The sequence below is a fragment of the Lolium rigidum genome, chromosome 7 (assembly GCF_022539505.1).
Source record: "Lolium rigidum isolate FL_2022 chromosome 7, APGP_CSIRO_Lrig_0.1, whole genome shotgun sequence".
NCBI lineage: Eukaryota > Viridiplantae > Streptophyta > Magnoliopsida > Poales > Poaceae > Lolium > Lolium rigidum.
Window position 1 is genome coordinate 83591934 of NC_061514.1, and position 19340 is coordinate 83611273.

The 19340-nt window shown below is 42.5% G+C and overlaps 2 protein-coding genes across 3 annotated transcripts; both read left to right on the forward strand.

Annotated features, from left to right (window-relative positions):
* The first annotated feature begins 6216 nt into the window (after window positions 1-6216).
* Window positions 6217-16115, forward strand: LOC124674452 (RNA polymerase II C-terminal domain phosphatase-like 1). Of its 2 annotated transcripts, XR_006993015.1 has the most exons (19): window positions 6217-6492; window positions 7549-8025; window positions 8441-8651; window positions 8745-8902; window positions 8988-9058; window positions 9168-9273; window positions 9352-9438; window positions 10369-10932; window positions 11027-11093; window positions 11900-12033; window positions 12127-12180; window positions 12479-12575; window positions 13018-13223; window positions 13301-13384; window positions 13872-13937; window positions 14304-14377; window positions 15001-15300; window positions 15753-15816; window positions 15995-16115. XR_006993015.1 is itself a non-coding variant. In XM_047210496.1 (17 exons), exons 1-17 carry the CDS (start codon window positions 6217-6219, stop codon window positions 15104-15106), a joined length of 2838 nt encoding a protein of 945 aa, XP_047066452.1. In that variant the 3' UTR covers window positions 15107-15573. The 2 variants fall into 2 exon arrangements, 1 of the variants encoding a protein (XP_047066452.1); XM_047210496.1 differs by lacking the exons at window positions 15753-15816; window positions 15995-16115 and having other exon boundaries at window positions 15001-15573.
* Window positions 16116-16985: 870 nt separating this feature from the next.
* LOC124671604 (uncharacterized protein At4g19900-like) lies at window positions 16986-18275 on the forward strand. Its single transcript, XM_047207960.1, has one exon. The coding sequence runs from the start codon at window positions 16986-16988 to the stop codon at window positions 18273-18275; it is 1290 nt and encodes a 429-aa protein (XP_047063916.1).
* Window positions 18276-19340: the final 1065 nt, after the last annotated feature.

Sequence of the window (19340 nt, forward strand, 5' to 3'; positions counted from 1 at the left end):
ATCCTTGTGTTTGTTTCAAATAGCCTTGCTAGCCTAAACCTTGTATCGAGAGGAAATACTTCTCATGCATCCAAAATACTTGAGCCAACCACTATGCCATTTGTGTCCACCATACCTACCTACTACATGGTATTTACCCGCCATTCCAAAGTAAATTGCTTGAGTGCTACCTTTAAAATTCCATCATTCACCTTTGCAATATATAGCTCATGGGACAAATAGCTTAAAAACTATTGTAGCATTGAATATGTACTTATGCACTTTATCTCTTATTAAGTTGCTTGTTGAGCGGTAACCATGTTTCGGGGACGCCATCAACTATTCCTTGTTGGATATCATGTGAGTTGCTATGCATGTCCGTCTTGTCTGAAGCAAGAGAGATCTACCACCTTCATGGTTGGAGCATGCATGTTGTTAGAGAAGAACTTTGGGCACATATCCTCAATCTCATATGAGAATAATAATTGTTGCCACATGCTTATGCATAAAAGAGGAGTCCATTATCTGTTGTCCATGTTGTCCCGGTATGGATGTCTAAGTTGAGAATAATCAAAAGCGAGAAATCCAAAATGCGAGCTTTCTCCTTAGACCTTTGTACAGAGCGGCATGGAGGTACCCCATTGTGACACTTGGTCAAAACATGTGCATTGCAAAGATCCGGTAGTCCAAGTTAATTAGGACAAGGTGCGGGCACTATTAGTATACTATGCATGAGACTTGCAACTTGTAAGATATAATGTACATAACTCATATGCTTTATTACTACCGTTGACAAAATTGTTTCATGTTTTCAAAATAAAAGCTCTAGCACAAATATAGCAATCGATGCTTTCCTCTTTGAAGGACCATTCTCTTTACTTTTATGTTGAGTCAGTTCACCTATTTCTCTCCACCTGAAGAAGCAAACACTTGTGTGAACCGTGCATTGATTCTTACATACTTGCATATTGTACTTGTTATATTACTCTATGTTGACTATTATCCATGAGATATACATGTTACAAGTTGAAAGCAACCGCTGAAACTTAATCTTTCTTTGTGTTGCTTCAATACCTTTACTTTGATTTATTGCTTTATGAGTTAACTCTTATGCAAGACTTATTAATACTTGTCTTGAAGTACTATTCATGAAAAGTCTTTGCTTTATGATTCACTTGTTTACTCATGTCATCACCATTGTTTTGATCGCTGCATCCGCTACATATGTTTACAAATAGTATGATCAAGGTTATGATGGCATATCACTTCAGAAATTATCTTTGTTATCGTTTTACTCGCTCGGGACGAGCGGAACTAAGCTTGGGGATGCTTGATACGTCTCCGACGTATCGATAATTTCTTATGTTCTATGCCATATTATTGATGATACCTACATGTTTTATGCACACTTTATGTCATATTCGTGCATTTTCCGGAACTAACCTATTAACAAGATGCCGAAGTGCCGATTCTGTCGTTTTCTCGCTGTTTTTGGTTTCGTAAATCCTAGTAACGAAATATTCTCGGAATTGGACGAAATCAAAGCCCGGGGGCCTATTTTTCCACGAAGCTTCCAGAAGTCCGAAGACGAGACGAAGAGGGGCCACGGGGTGGCCAAACCCTAGGGCGGCGCGGCCCCACCCCTGGCCGCGCCGGCCTATGGTGTGGGCCCTCCGTGCCGCCTCTCGACTTGCCCTTCCGCCTACTTAAAGCCTCCGTGACGAAACCCCCGACACCGAGAGCCACGATACGGAAAACCTTGCCGAGACGCCGTCGCCGCCGATCCCATCTCGGGGGATCCAGGAGATCGCCTCCGGCACCCCGCCGGAGAGGGGAATCATCTCCCGGAGGACTCTACACCGCCATGGTCGCCTCCGGAGTGATGAGTGAGTAGTCTACCCCTGGACTATGGGTCCATAGCAGTAGCTAGATGGTTGTCTTCTCCTCATTGTGCTTCATTGTTGGATCTTGTGAGCTGCCTAACATGATCAAGATCATCTATCTCGTAATTCTATATGTTGTGTTTATCGGGATCCGATGGATAGAGAATACTATGTCATGTTAATTATCAAGTTATTATACATGTGTTGTTTATGATCTTGCATGCTCTCCGTTTCTAGTAGAGGCTCGGCCAAGTTTTTACTTTTAACTCCAAGAGGGAGTACTTATGCTCGATAGTGGGTTCATGCCCGCATTGACACTCGGGACGAGTGACAGAAAGTTCTAAGGTTGTGTTGTGCTCGTTGCCACTAGGGATAAAACATTGGCGCTATGTCCGAGGATGTAGTTGTTGATTACATTACGCACCATACTTAATGCAATTGTCCGTTGTTAGCAACTTAATACTCGGAGGGGTTCGGATGATAACCTCGAAGGTGGACTTTTTAGGCATAGATGCGAGTTGGATGGCGGTCTATGTACTTTGTCGTAATGCCCAATTAAATCTCACTATACTTATCATGTCATGTATGTGCATTGTTATGCCCTCTCTATTTGTCAATTGCCCGACCGTAATTTGTTCACCCAACATGCTTTTATCTTATGGGAGAGACACCTCTAGTGAACCGTGGACCCCGGTCCATTCTTTAATACCGAAATACAAATCTGTCGCAATACTTGTTTCTATCGTTTTCTCTGCAAACAATCATCTTCCACACAATACGGTTAATCCTTTGTTACAGCAAGCCGGTGAGATTGACAACCTCACTGTTTCGTTGGGGCAAAGTATTTTGGTTGTGTTGTGCGGGTTCCACGTTGGCGCCGGAATCTCCGGTGTTGCGCCGCACTACATCCCACCGCCATCAACCTTCAACGTGCTTCTTGGCTCCTTCTCGGTTCGATAAACCTTGGTTTCTTTCTGAGGGAAAACTTGCTGCTGTGCGCATCATACCTTCCTCTTGGGGTTGCCCAACGAACGTGTGAAATACACGCCATCAGCGCCGGTCTCACCAACTTAACACCAGCTGAGCTCAAGAAGATTTCTCCAAAACGTCTAGATTTCCCCTCACACTGTAAAAACCCTTTCTTCCAGCTTGAGCAAGTTAGGTCAACCATTCATTCATATCTTTGATCTTTCTCTCTCACTTCATTCATTGCAACACCAAATCTTGAGGATCTCCCATTCTACCCAACCAAAGCCAAATCTCTTTGGTAGAAAGCAAGAGGAGATCCCGATCTACGATCCCACAAAGCCAAATATCATTCCCCTTGAGTTCATCAAACAAGCTTGTTACTATTGGGTTTGTGGGAAACCCTAGACGGCTAGGGTCACTCGGAAGCATCCGGGTTGTGGATTTGCTTCAAGAAGAAGTTCGTGAGGGTTTGGAGACTACCCTAAAGTCTACCACGAGTGAGCGAGTTATTCCTTCGTGGGATAGGCTCCGGAGAAGAAGGCAAGTCTTCGTTGCGTTGGGAAATCCTTTGTGCCCACACCTCTCCAATATGAAGTACCTTCCTCCCAAAGAAGGGAACACGAGAATACATCTTTGTCTCCGCGTGCTTCAGTTATTTATAACCGGTCTCTTTACTTGTGTTGTTTACTTTGTGATAGCCTTCGTGCTTGAAGTACCTTGTATCATCATCTAGGTTGCTTCACCTAGTTTGCATTATGCACACTTACTTTTCCGCAAAGCCTAAAATTGCAATAGAATTTAAATAAAATTTGTAGAACCTATGCGACCCTCCCCTCTAGGTTACCATCTCCATCCTTTCACAAGGCAAACACTTTGCCATTTTCATTGATTAAGAAGAAGGTTTTTAGAGGTCTTATAAACCACCTCTTGGCATAACCAAGAGTAAATAAAAATGAGTCTACTCTCGCGGCATAATATTACACAAAGCTTTTGCCCTGACAAGACACCAAAGCGTCGCCTCCTCTTTGATTATGGACATACTCCCTCCGTCCACAAATAAGTGTACATGCGGGTTTTCCAAGACAAATTATGAAGTGGAGTAAAAAATACATTGGGAACATGCATCTCTCCTCCTTAATTCTTTCACCTCCAATAAGCTAAGTGCATGTAGAAAACAAGAAGAATATGTGCTTAATATTATTGGGTTTGATTTCCGTGCGATGAGAGAGAAGCAATTAAAGTGCATTGGAAAGATATGAGTACACTCTTTTGTGGACAAAATTTAGGGCTAGATGTCCACTTATTTGAGGACGGAGGGAGTAAGCATAGTACACGTAATATCTTGGTTTTAGAAGACCATCGCCATCCTTTCCTTCCATATTTCCTATGAGACCAACATTCTAATGAAGTCATGGTTTTACAAGATTATCCCCTTTTGTGGACGACTTGAACCCACCGATCTTCAACAATATTAATGGCATGCCAATCTCGCGGCTCAACGTCATCGAGGCCAAGCCAAGCTTTTAAAATAGTCCATATTATAGTAGTAACACGTACAACATTGGAACATAAGATGAGCAGCCGATTCTTGGACTTGGTTGCAAAGCTTGCAAAGAACACCATTTTGCCAACCTCTTTTCTCAAGCCTATATGTTCACACATGATTTTGTAGGATGAGCCAAGTAAATATTTTGCATTTTGGAGGTGCCCATGTCATTCACTCCAAAGAGGCGTGGCGGAGGTGGTGAGCCTAAGAATTGCATATTGTAGGCCGACACAAAACCTTTAATTGCTGATGGAAATAACTACTTTGCTATTAGTCTCTTTTCATATCTAGCTTCTGGTGACCCAAAAATCCACGTCCTTGTGTGGAGGCGGTACTCATGTCTTATTCATATGTAGCTTTTCATGATTAATATGTCTTACTAATATTTACCAACATACATTCATGTTTGGGTAAATGATCTAGGGCGGTTGAAATTTTTGGGTAAATAACCAAATTTCCCTTGCTAAATTATGTCAAGTTCATTTTTTAATGAGAGAACTAAATCATGCCAAGTCAAAATTGAAGATCGTTCGGAGTAAAAACAAAACTCATAGTGTCGTGTTTGGAAACATCTTAAACGCACAATAATATCATCCAATTTCCCCTACGTCGCTAAATAAACGTGGTACCGGTCGATCTTCTTGCCCATCAGCCAGTCCGATTAGACACCTAGGGTTTCCCGAGCATCCATCCCACCTATCACTACCCCCCCTCCTTCGCCTAAGTCCCGAGCTTGCCCGCCACCGCCATTGCGGCCGCCTAGGGTCGAGATCACACTGGCTCTTTTATTCTCGCATTTAGTGAGGGTTCAGCAGGTTTCCCTGCTCGTGAGATTGCCGAAGATCTAGCTATTTGACAAGCGTTGATGCTTCTTAAATATCATGGCTCTCAGCATGTGATGTTGTCATCTCATTGCCTCTCAATGATCTAGCGGGTTTCTTCCCATTCCGAGGACCGGTCTTTGATGGGAGAGGTGGTGAAGGATATCAAGAACCCGGCGATGGATTTTGGTTCTTGTATTTTCAAACATGCCAGTAGGAATTCAAACGTCATTGCACACCGGATAGCTCGTTCCTTGGAACACTCCTCTTGTATTATATCAGTTGGTGTTATCTCAAATTTCAATAAAGTGCAAGAAAAGAAAAGAAATCGAGACCAACTCAACCACTAGTACCCAACCCATTAGTATTATTCTTTTTGTAGAAGACAACTCCATGAGCCACGGGTTGCCCAAGACTCGAACCCGTTCACCTAGGAAAATTAAACAGCTACCCTAACCGAATACGACTACCATTGCTAAATTATGCAAGTCTAGATCATGCCAAAGTCAAAATCGAAGATTGTTTGAAGTAACAACAAACACACAAAACTCGTAGCGTTGTGTTAAAAACATCTTAAACACACAGTAATCTCGTCCAACCTCCCCTTGCCTCGCTAAATAAACGTGGCCCTGGTCGTCTTCCCCATCAGCCAGTCCAGTCCGATCAGACACCTAGGGTTTCCCGAGCCGCCAGCCCACCCATCACTGCCTCCCCCCTCCTCCGCCTAACTCCCGAACTCGCCTGCCACCGCCATTGCCGCGGCTTCGCACGAAATCCCCAAACACGACCAGAACCCTCCTCCGGGGGCGCCAAGCCCGGCCGGAATCGGCGAAGAACTTGAACGCGATTCGAAGCAAGCGGCATAAGACCGCGCGCGCGCGCGCGCACTCCCACTCTTCCTCTAATTCCCGCTGATTTGGACCACACGATAAGAACAGATCCACCAGTGCGCGTGTGTCGAACAGACTCAGATCACTTGATTTTGGTCCGGATTCGATTCGTGTGATCTGCTTCGGACATGATCAAAGCGGCGGTGTATTTTGGGCACATCTCCATCGGGGAGGTGGAGCTGTGGCTCAAGGGGGAGACGAATTTGGCAGCGGCGCCATGGGTGCGGGAGATCCGGGTGGACCGCCTCTCCCCGCCCAGCGAGCGGTGCCCGCCGCTCGCCGTCCTGCAAACCGTGTCCCCGAGTGGCCGCTGCCTCGTCATGGAGTCGAGGCCGACAGCCACAACGGACGAGCCCCCCACGCCGCTTGTCTCCATGCACACCGCTTGCCTCAGAGACAATAAGGTACATGAATATTCACAACAGTTGGATTCACAACAGTTGGATAACACAGACCAATCTAAACGATAAGTAAACCCGAGCAACCAGTATTCGTTAGCGCAGGAAGTACCTAGTGGAAAACTTTCCCTGAAACATTTACTGCATTAATGAGTACTGTAACTTTTTTTTTGCGAATGAATGAGTACTGTACTCTTAGAATGAACATTTTTATAGGTTGCTTAGCCGACTAATGATGCTCACTGAAATTCATTTAGTTTTGATGTTTCGTGGACTGTGGAATTGGCTTTTACTAAATTGAACCGATTCAAATATATAACCTGGCCCGGTATTGCTGAATGACCAAGGTTTCATATTTCACAAACATAGCAATCATATCTTCAGACTCTTGACTACAAAATGTTGCTTGCTGAGGCATACTAGAGATGATCGAGGATTTTACTTTCTTCCACTGTTATGGGCTTTGGGCTTAACGATGTTTTTTCTCAGCAGTTCATCACTGCAATCAAATGTGAACTCTGAACTCCATGTACTGACAAATATTTGAAGAACGGGTGATTTGTTGCACGACTACTTTTCGGTGTGAACACATTAATGCGCATGGAATTCATCTGCTAGTTAGTTAACGTGCTGCCTGAATCCGCTAGGAATTTTATTGTGAAGAGCACAACTATACTAACTTACATGTTTTGCCCTTGTAGTTAACCATTTTTCGTGTAGTAACTTGATCATGACTGCCTGTAAATATTCCTATTTCAACGTTTCAATGTTTACATAGTTTTCAGCCAATACGTGCCTCAAAATTTGGAACAAAATTTCCTCTCCTTTGCCTTTTATTTCTTTCTCCTCTTTATGTTGGGACCTTTGTAATGAGATGTGCTAAGTAAAAGGAAATTCCCAAGGCAAAGGAGATTTAGCACATCTTGTTACGCTTTGCCTTGGATAATTCCTTGCCTTCGGCGCTTTTTGCATGTTGCATGTCATTTATCCTTGTTGCACTTATTTCCTAATTAAACATTTGTTCTGTTTGGCTTAATCTCCTTCCGTTATTTCTTTGTGCAGACAGCGGTTTTTCCACTTGGAGCAGAAGAGATCCATTTAGTGGCAATGAAACCCAAGAGTAACTTGCCAAACCATGCATGCTTTTGGGGCTATAAAGTACCGTTAGGCTTGTATACTTCTTGCTTAAGTATGTTGAATCTTCGATGCCTAGGCATTGTGTTTGACCTTGATGAAACACTAGTTGTTGCCAATACCACACGGTCTTTTGAAGACAGAATTGATGCAATCCAGAGAAAATTGAGTAATGAGTCTGATCCGCAGCGTATTAGTGGTATGCTGGCAGAGATCAAGAGGTACCAAGATGACAGGTCAATGCTAAAGCAGTATATAGAAAGCGATCAAGTTACTGATGGTGGGAAAGTGTATAAAGCGCAATCTGAGGTTGTCCCACCTTTAGCTGATAGTCATCAACCTATGATACGTCCTATCATAAGGCTACAAGAGAAAAGCATTATATTCACACGTATAAATCCATCGGTACGTTCATGACTTTGTTCACTCATTTTTTGGCATGTGTGAGAGCTGAAATAGCCTGTCGTTTCTCTGCATTTTATTCAGTCATTTTTCACATGCATAAACATACCATCATAATTTGGATTATTTCGTATGACGTAGTAAATTTTACCACTATAACTCAATTCAATCTATCTTGTAGTATTCTCAAGTTACCTCTTTCTTTTTTTTCTGACAAAAGAATGTGGTGACCTGTTGGTTATGATGCTGCCAGTTGTTCATGCATCCAATCAAATTAAGTAACGTCCTATTCACAATATCGCACACATTAGATTGTATGGATGACCAAACATTCTTTTTCTCGGGCCTGCTGATCTTTAACCATGTTTTCTTGTTGCTAGACTTTACAGTTTATTTTCTGTTCCTTTTTATTTGGTAGATAAGAGACACCAGTGTTCTGGTAAGATTAAGGCCTGCTTGGGATGATCTTCGGAGCTACTTGATTGCAAGAGGTCGGAAACGTTTTGAGGTGTATGTGTGCACTATGGCTGAGAGAGACTATGCCTTGGAAATGTGGAGGTTGCTTGATCCTGATTCTAGACTGATAAACTCTGTTCAACTTCCTCACAGGCTTGTCTGTGTCAAATCTGGTATATATTTATCTCCTCACAGTGATTTTCCATTTCTATGCATATAATATCTTTTCCACCCTTTTGAGGCTAATGCTAAATTTACTCATCCAGGCTCTAGTAAGTCTTTGCTAAACGTATTCCGTGATGGATCTTGCCACCCTGGAATGGCCCTAGTGATTGATGATCGTCTGAAAGTTTGGGATGAGAAGGATCAATGTCGAGTTCATGTTGTTCCTGCCTTCTCTCCATATTACGCTCCACAGGCAGAGGTAATGTCTATTTTGTATTTTATTCCAGCATAAGATTATCTTACTGTATTGTTTACAGAGGTTGCCCTGTCTTCAACTTACACAGGCAAACTTCCCTATTCCAGTTCTTTGTGTTGCTAGGAATGTTGCATGCAATGTTCGGGGCGGCTTCTTTAAGTAAGAAACCACATCTTGGCTGTGTTCTTCCGCATAAACTTGTTTTCCTGTTACACAGAAAACAATGTTGAATATCTGTTGCCACAGAAATTTATGATTCAATTGACAGGGAATTTGATGAGGGTCTCCTACCATGGATTAGTGAGGTTCATTTTGAGGATGAATTAAATGATGTCCCTTCCGCTCCTGATGTTGGTAATTATTTGATTTCAGAGGTAAACTTGGTGGATGGCTGGATGCTTCAGATTGACTCCCTGTAATTACCAAGTAACACACTTTATTTTTTTGGTTAGGATGAAAATGCTGCAATTTCGAATGTGAACAAAGATCCTCTGGCTTTTGATGGTATGGCAGATGCAGAGGTGAAAAGGAGAATGAAGGTCTGCACTTCTATTCCTTCTTCTGAATGCTTGGTTATAAAAAGATGAAGTCTGAAAATGGAAATTAATGCTATCCAAGAATTAGGGTCGCATTGTGTGTAATTAAATTGAGTGTTGGCCATTTGTTATTACGGTCAAGCAACACATTTTAGAATCCGAAATACATATACTGCTGTGTAACATTTCATGTGTACTTTTTTTTCATTTACGTTCAGTTATGCCTAGAAAGTTTAATAAGCAAGAGTTCTACACCTTATTATCGAGTGCATAACTTGAAACTCAACATGGTGGTTCGTTTGTCCCTGAACTCAATAGGAGTCTCTCTTCGTAAATATATATGAACATTTTTGACATGGATACAGTCCCCAACATGCAACTTTGACTATTATTTTCATATGAACATGCGAGTAAAAAGTTCACAAAACTATGTTGTGGAAATATCTATCATGGCAAGTCTAATAATGCTATGTAAAAGTCTTTTACATGTACTCCAAATCAAAGTTAGAAGTTTGACTGCATGCTTTTTCTGGAAGTCATTTCCCTATGAATGGAGGTACTAGTTTACTGTTTAGCATGCCATTTTTCTATATGTATGATCATTATCCGCCTAATTTATGTTTAGTATATCTCCATACTCCGGCTCTAGTAAACCCTATATTAACTAAATGCAAGAGTTCCTTTTTATTTAAAGTGAATGAGTTGTTAGTTGTTTATCAGCTTCACCCTTTTTGTTGTTGTTGCAAGAACTAATTGGCACTGGTATTTCTCTATGTCTATGCTGTATGGTGTTGTTCCCATGGGTTGTGTCTGTGTACGAAAACGTTTGGTGTAGATCGAGGCGAGTATCATCACATTTCTTAGCAACTGTTACTACCTTTAACAGTTTAATAATCATTTATCCTTGTTATGTGTATTTGAACCGTTTTTCAGGAAGCAGTTAGCAGTGTTCAAGCTGTGGATCCAATGACAACAAATGTTGACATGATGTCAGTAGCTGCTAACCAACAATTCATTCCATCTTCATCTATTCCGATAGCACCACCACCGGGGATGGTGCCTTTGAATAATGATCAAGATCATCAGCCTCCTTCAATCAGCTGGCCAGTTGCTCAATCTGGTCCTGGAGATACCTTGCAAGGTTCTCCAGCTAGAGAAGAGGGTGAGGTTCCTGAATCTGAGTTAGATCCTGACACAAGGAGAAGGCTTCTCATATTACAGCATGGCCAAGACACAAGAGACCCTTCGCCACCCTTTCCTGCAGAACCTTCTGTACAAGTCTCAGTTCCTCAAGTGCAATCTCAGGGAAACTGGTTTCCTGTACAGGATGAAATGAACCCAAGAAACTTAAATAGGACCTCAACAGGGTTTCATTCAGAATCTGATGCTGTACATAGTGATAAAAATCAACCACCACATCAGTCATACTTACCTGCTGGGGATAATCCTATATCTTCCGATAGACTTAACTATCAGAACCAGAGATATCCTTCTCAGGTGAGTGATCATCTACTTTGATCAAATTTTAATTCATCTATGTTCGTTAATGAGGTGATTCTAGATGATCTCATGACAATTGCTTGATTAACAGCCGCCTCACAGTGAGGATCATCATATGCTTCAGACCCAGGCACCTACAACCTACAGATCCTTTTCTGGTACGTTTTGCTCTACCTTTGATGTTTGTGATGTTCATTTAGGATTTCAGGTTAGCAGGTGCATATGATAATGCATGGCCCATGTCTTCCTTTTGTGCATACTGAATATAGATTCCGAAGCTATTTAGGATATGCTGTTGTAATATAACCACATATCTTGTACTATCCCTATACAGCTGTGTTTCTGTCACCTGCCTGAACTCAAGCTTTGTGCTGGTAAAATTTTAGATTGATATTATCATGCCTACAGGCTACAGTAAAAGTACAATATCTGTACGTTAGCTGGTTAGGCATTACAGTTTGGTTGACATTATGGCTTGGACATAAGTTGTACTTTGTTATTATGTATGCTAGCTAGGCATTAGATTTCGGTGCATTGCTGGCACATGAGTCAACTAGTATGATATTTCTAACTGTGTTTCTCATATCTTGGTTCTCCAATGTTCATTTGGTGTAGTCTCCTGTGGTTAGATGATTTAAGATGTTATTTTGTACCAATGTAATTAAATTTGTGTGCACCGTTTCATGGTCCGGTACAGTATATGTGTCTTACCAGTTAACACGGAAAATAATATGACTGCGTTTTGCCCCTAGTGAGCATATCCTAGAGGTGATAAAAAAAACTACAAATGATTGCTCCCTTTTCTGGAGCTAGGTTTAACTTTGATCCAAAAATTCATCTTGTTTGCTGCTTTCCTCTGGTGCTCCCCTTATCATGAAAGGCTTGCAATTTCATGAATGCCCCTCGTAAACTATTTGATTTTTTACTTATCTAGAGTATCTGAAACTGTATGTGCAATTTGAAGGAGATGGCATGGCAACCCAGCATTTTCATCCAGGTCACAGAAGCAGCCAAATGGAGTCAGGGCGTCAATTTGGACATTATACAGAGACATCTGGTGCGGTGTTGGAGGAGATTGCAGCAAAGTGTGGATTTAAGGTAATTTCATGCTACTGACCAGATGCCATTATCTTCGTTCTATATTAGCTTAACGTTTTTGCGTATCTGGTGTATTTCTTCACTTGTTTCTAGGTGGAGTACCAGTCAACCCTATGCGATTCTGCCGAGTTACGATTCTCCATTCAGGTAGATTACAACTTCTGCTGATTGAAAATGATAATAATGTCATTTTATTAATAAACATCTTGTCAGTAAATGATGATGTTTCCCTTCAATTGGAACTTGTGAAAACCTGATGTAGATGTCAGGATGGGATGTAATATTTATAGCAGTTGTTACAGGGTAGGCACTATTTATCATATATTTAACATTTCACCAACTCTTTAATTATGCTGCTGCATGCAAATTAGTCCAATCCACATGCACACTGTTCGCACTAGTGTGTCATGTTTCTCATTTTCTATATTCTTTGTGGATCTTTCAGATTTGGATTATTGGAGAAAAAGTTGGTGAAGGAATGGGAAGAACTAGGAAAGAAGCGCAACGGCAGGCTGCTAATATGTCTTTAAGAAATTTGGCAGGTGAGTTTTATGCCATCTGTCGACTCTCGATGAAAAATGGCAAATATGCAACTGAGCTATAGGTGGTTGACAATTATTTGTTGATGGGGTCATATTTTAGAAGCTGAATTCTGACATATCATCAAAATCTGTTACCTTGCAACAGCTTGTTGTTCTGATTTCCCGAGCTCGTAGCATTTTTAGTTATTAACAATCATGTGAAGTCACTGGAATGTTTCTCCATATATTTGCCTGTCCATAATTTTTCCCAATGTCCGTTGTGTTTGATGGTCTGATCTGTCAATGTGCTTACTTTTTTCTATCCAGATGTAGTAAAATCTATAAAATACCATAATAAATGTAATCTTCTCACAAAGCTGTATATACCATATAGCTGTCGCTTTCTTTTGTTGTTTTCTTTGTAATATAATGCTAGATTTTGACAGATTAAGTTTACTTGCAGATAAATTTCTGTCGTTTGATCCAGATAAGTTGACAATTCCGAAGGATAATGGTTTTTGTAGCAATACAACCTCATTCAAATATACAGGAAGTAGTAGAGATGACATGTTACCAGTTGCAAGCACTTCGGATGAGTCTAGATATATGCACGAGAGAGTTTATAACTCAGTCAAATCCGCTAGTTCTGTTGCTGCTCTCAAGGAGCTTGTAAGTACCTGCTTTAATTGTCAACTTTTAATTAGTTTTGCCCTTTTAACCCTGCTATATCTTTTGATGTGTTGCAGTGTACAGCTGAGGGGTATAACTTAGTTTTCCAAGCTCAGCCACCTCCATCAGATAGTTCGACAAGGAAAGAAGTTCATGCTCAGGTTAGTACTTCGTTGCCATGAATGTTCATTGAACTGTCTGATTCATGGAAGAATGTATGCACTTAAGGGCACTTGGCAAAGAAAACATCCGTTCACTTTAAAAGTTAGCACAAGATGTACGAGATCTAGTTGTGCGCCTGTATCTGACAATCTGATGTGATTTATCAGTTACTGTAATGGTAGAAGTATAGCATTTGGTGTACAGTATGTTATTGTCAACTTGTCATTGGTGGATGTTCTCCCTTAAGAACATTTTGATCTGATGGCTTTAATACCCCCTGTCCATAAAAGGATGTCGAAGATTTGTCTAAATTCGTATGTATGTATACACTAAAAAGTGTCTATATACATCAAAATTTAGACAAACTTGCGACATCATTTTATGGACAGAGGTAGTAGAAAACTTCATTAGAACTCAGTTTCATTCTTTTTGTAGGCTCATGCTTTCAGTATTCTTCTTACCGCATACTTGCTATCGGCTTTTCAGATCGAGATAGATGGGCGAATCCTGGGTAAAGGAGTTGGAGCAACATGGGAGGAAGCTAAGCTACAGGTTGTAAGCTGATAGAATATAATTATTTGTTTCATTTCTTCACTTTGTTCTTCTTGGAGTTTTGAAATCAACAAATAAATTCAGTGGCGTGGGTGTTTATATTTACCTTGCATTGAACAGAAACGGAAGACTTCTTTTTACAACCTCCATTACCATCCTTTCTGGATGCAATTTTATATTGATTTTGTAAGGTGTCAAAGACCATTATTTTTATTTGTATGAGAACTTTGTTGTCTTCTTTTGATACAATAAACTAGTATAAATTTTGAATGAATATTTTTTGGGCAAGGAGTTTTTCTGGATCATGTGCAGTTAATTTGCAGTCTTTATTTCTGAACCCATTTTTTACATAATGTCTTATTGTAGGCTGCTGATGGGGCTCTGAAAACGTTGAAATACATGCTTGGTCAACTTGCACAGAAACGGTCTGCATCTCCAAGGTGAGGGTTGGCTAGTCTGCTGTTGTAGATCTATTAGATTATTAGCACTCAAGTATTGCTGAAGATCTGAGAAAGCTTCTGTGGAATGTGGTATTTTGGTCTTTTTTACTGGAAAGCAAGGTTTATATTCGAACACTGGATACCCTTCCCTATTTTCATAGAAGAAGAATGTAGTACAAGACTGGCACACAATCTAGGAGTCTCCTGTTGCTTATAAGATAGAAGCAGCTCACACAATGATGTTCACTAGTTTCCTGTCTTAAGCTAGACAATTAATGGAATAAAAGTGTCCATTCTGCTGAGTTTGGAATTGGATGCTTACATAGTTAGATACGCATTATCAATGGTGTACTGCCGTTGACCCTTGATATATGTGTGGGGAAGTTTACATTACCTAGATTCCAAATTTAGCAGACATGATACATGTTTGATTACATTTAGCCTGTAGGAAGATGTTAAGAATTCAACCTATCCCCTCTACTGAGATATGCAACATATGCTGTACTGTTGTAGCATTGTGGTCAGTTTTATGGTTATGCTGTTGTTCAGTTTAGGTGGTGGATGATGAAGTTGGCTGACTTTTAGCTTAGCAATGATCACAATAGTTTTTGCTCTTTTCACAGGACATTTGCATCCAATTTTAGTAAGCGCTTCAAGCCAGATTTCCAGCCAGCGGTGCAAAGGATTCCTCCTGGCAGATATTCTAGGAGTGACAGTTATATTCCTTGATTGTTTTGTCTGAATTCTGTGGACATGGTTCATCAGCAACTCAGTGCAATCTGTGGCCTCTGAAGAACTTCCACAATTGCAAGTCTGTCGGAGATGGTTGTGAAGGCAAGAAACAACTGTACACGCCAGTACTGTCATGTTCTGGATTTCGTCTTCCGCTTGTCTCACTATCATTTCCAAGCTAAATCCAACAGGTGTGTCTTGCACGGAATTGTCGCAATGTGCTTCCCGAGTGAGCTCGTGATGCTGTAAATATTATCTGCCTCAGGCAGAATGGCAGCTGGTCAAGAGACTTTTTTTTATATTATACATGAGCTTAGCACCACATGTTCTGATGTAATGGGTGCCCGGTAGTTGAGCACGATTTGGTCGCTGATTCTGTTGAGGTGGCTAGTGATATTCCTTATTTGTTTTCATTATAGTTTAGACTTCAGGAAGTGAAGTAATTAAAATTTCCTTTCTTTTAATTGGCAATGTGTGTTAATTGGTTGAGTCACTTTTGTAACTTTTACGATAAGCTATGCTACAAGAGCTTAATATTGGTACAGACAGTAGACCTGATACAGCTTCATCCTATGTAGCATCCTCTAGTTTATGTCTGGGATATGTTAGTTCCCTGAGTGTAATATTTTTTGGTCCTTTGCAGTTTTTACTGACAATGAGTTGTTGACGCATGGAGTGAGAATGCTGAATAACCACAGAGGATCCAGGTTTGTTGATTTTCTCCATCTCATGAATCCCATCACGCAATTTCTTTGAGCTACCTACTACTCTTACTCCAACCGTGTTTATCTCTCTTGGTTACAGTTCGATACTGCGCTCATGTCGTACCTGTTGCAAGTTGATGTGCTTATCGTGTTAACCATTTCTTTTGACTGACTGTGCCAGGCACTTGCAAGATTTAAACAGAGAGCACAAGAACTTCTTGCCCAGCCAACACAACGAGCAGAAATAGAGATGGAGTCAATGTACACACCGGGTTTTTTCTACACTTTCTTTTGTGGTTGGACCGTGCAGTCCCTTTGGTAGATAATGCAGATCCAGGACAACGTGGAATAAACGTGTCAACGTGTAATCTCTTTGATAGATGACTTGAACAACGTGGAAGCGGAGTGCCATTATGATACAATATCATATTTCCCGTTTCCCTGAATGCCATGGCCTGCCCGAGTAATTAGCAAGTCACTACAGTTAACCAATACCCAGCCATCTAACTCGTAAAGCAAGATTATAATCGTCGTCATGATGTAACAGCTGACCAAAATAGGATCGTCAGGGGGAAGATTCCTCCCTTTGCTTTGCAATTGTTAGGTAGGTGGGGAGATTTGAACATTGCTGGTTTGAGTGGAATCACGTTGCACTTGCTGCCATTACACATGGAGGGTCTTCCCCAACGGAACCTGATAGGATCCTTCATTGCTACCTTGTCCCGTCTACTTGCATCAAATAATCTCCATGGTGCTCGTCCTCAATGAGCCATCACCCAAACAAAATAAGGAATGTTCCATTGTTGGAATTAAGAGCACGACTGGAGCCACCACTTCTCGTACTATATATGCAAGCACGTAGTAGTACTATTATGTCTTAATGATAACGCACTGGCTAAGACTTTTGTATTTTGACAGGAAAGACTTTAGATTACGAATAACAGACAGCCCGGACCGGAAACTCGCAAGTGTACTTAATTTTAACCTATCAACAGCTGCTCGACCACGCCGATGGCGCTCCCTCCCTTCCCACGTCAGGAAGACCTCCAAGTACTTGGCTCTTCCAGGCAGCGCCGCAGCGGCCATTCCATGTACATGCAGTCAGAGGCACGAACGCCATGGCAACTCCTCCGTCTAAAACCCGCGCCACATCGCTCTTCTTCTCTCCGGCCATGGCCGCTCCCCCTCGGAAGCCATTGCCGCTGCTCTTCTTCTCCATCTCCCTCCCCTTCCTCCTCCTGCTCCTCTTCCTTGTCTTCCTCCTCTCGCACACCACGTTTACCATCCTTGTCTGCCCTCTCCTCCCGCGATCGCCTTCCAGATCAGCAAATGCCACCATGAACAGTACTGTCGCTCCCGCCGCCGCCACTAACCTCGACGTGTCCATGGACAACAGCACCATGCAAGCGTTCCATGTCTCGCCGCCGCCGCCGCCGCTTCCCATGCCTCCTCCCCCTCCTCCTCCGGTCAAGACGAACAATAACAAGAAGACGTCCACGAAGAGAAACAAGAGCATCCTCAAGCTGCTGGTCAAGCAGACATCCCGGACGCGGCGGTTCGCAGCGCGCGCGGCCGAGCTTTTCGAGCCGCCGTCGCCGCAGCGACCGTGCGCGGGCCGCTTCTTCATGACGTGGCTCTCCCCGCTCGAGCAGTTCGGCCGCCGCGAGCCCCTCGTCGTGGAGACCGTCTTCCGGTGGCACCCCGACGCCTGCCTCCTCATCGCCTCCGACACCATGGACTCCGCGGGGGGCAACGACAAGCTCCGACCGTTCCTCGATCGTGGATTCCGCGTCGCCGCCGCGTCGCCGGACATGGCGTACCTTCTGGGCGGCACGCCCGCCCAGGAGTGGCTCGGCACGGTGCGGCGCGGGGAAGTCGGCCCCGGCAGCGTGCCGCTCGGGCAGAACCTCTCCAACCTCCTCCGCCTCGCGCTGCTCTACAAGTTCGGCGGCGTCTACCTCGACGCCGACGTCGTCGTCCTGCGGCCCCTGTCGGGCCTCCGAAACGCCATCGGGGCGCAGGCCGTGGACGCGGCCACTGGCGACTGGATTCGGCTGAACAACGCCGTGATGGTGTTCGACCAGGGCCACCCAATTCTGCGGGAGTTCATCGCCGAGTTCTCCGCCACGTTTGACGGCAGCAAGTGGGGGCACAACGGGCCGTACTTGGTGTCGAGGGTGGCGGGGAGGGTCCGGCACCGGTTACCGGAACTCGGCGTAACCGTGCTGCCACCGCAGGCGTTCTACCCCGTGGACTGGAACAAGATCGTCGGGCTCTTCGTCGCGCCCAAGAACGGAAAAGAGGAGAGGTGGGTGAAGGCCAAGATGGATAACATCAAAGGTGAGAGCTTCGGTATTCATCTATGGAACAGGGAGAGCAGGAGCCTCGAAATGGAGGAGGGAAGTGTGATTGGACGGTTGATTTCAGACGGCTGCTTATTCTGCAATTCTTCCGTAGGTTAAAAGCAGACAGTATATATAGTTGCAGGAGAGTTTTCACCTGCATGCACAGAGACCAGAGACCGGTGCGTTTTGGATGGCGAATTGTACATCTTACTTACATGAAAGAAATAATATAGAGAAGTGATTTTGGGAGTGATATTTTGGCACCAGGAAGCATATGCTCAAGGTTTTTAAACTTCATTTTAAATATACTTTTAAAATGTTGAAAAATTCGAACACAAAATTAAGTGGGTAATCTCAAAAGTCTACACGTTTAAAAAGTGGTTCCAGAGAAAACCGACATTTTGAGTGTCATCTGTAAAAAAGACATTTTTGTTGTAGAAAAGGGTTGTGCATGAGATGTTTTGTTTGTCTTTTTCACACAAGTCACAAAAAAATATCGGTTTTTCACAAAACTTGATGTGCACACGTAAAATATCGAGGAAATTTTTATTCGATTTTTTTTCTGGTGGCACGAGCATATGCTCCCATGTGCCGAATTGAATTTCTAAGTGATTTTGCACTTGGAAGTTTCGCTAGTGTGCCGAATGAGTGTATTTATAGGGGAAAATGTATCCTAATATAAAGAGAATGGATTTTGTTCACACACATGGGTGTGTTCTGTACAGTCGATTTATTTCTCGAGATTCCCGCTCGCCGTGGCAGATAGAAAAATAACTCTTTCTTTCTCTCTCTCCTCCTTTTATCCGAATCTCAAACCAAAATGGTGGTACTGGAAACACTCACATCCATGCGTGTAAGTACAAAATTATTTCTGTATAATGCATGATTCCATTCATTTTTTTTCAAAAGGATAAGCCCTTCGTCGAAATAGGCTTTCGCCCCACATTTCGGTGTTTTTATGTTACGCTCCGGCCTTTTCCGAGATGCGGTGAGGGAACTTTATATTTTTGGGTTTATTTTGGATTTGCTAATAGTAAAAGTTTTTGTGTATTTTCGAAATTAATAATTGCAGAAAATGTAAAGGATGATAATAGTGTTGGAAAGGTGTTTCTTATAATAAAAAGTGGACCGTGGTTCATGGTTTCACTTGTCTACTCTCTCATAAAGGTGTAGTGGACATAA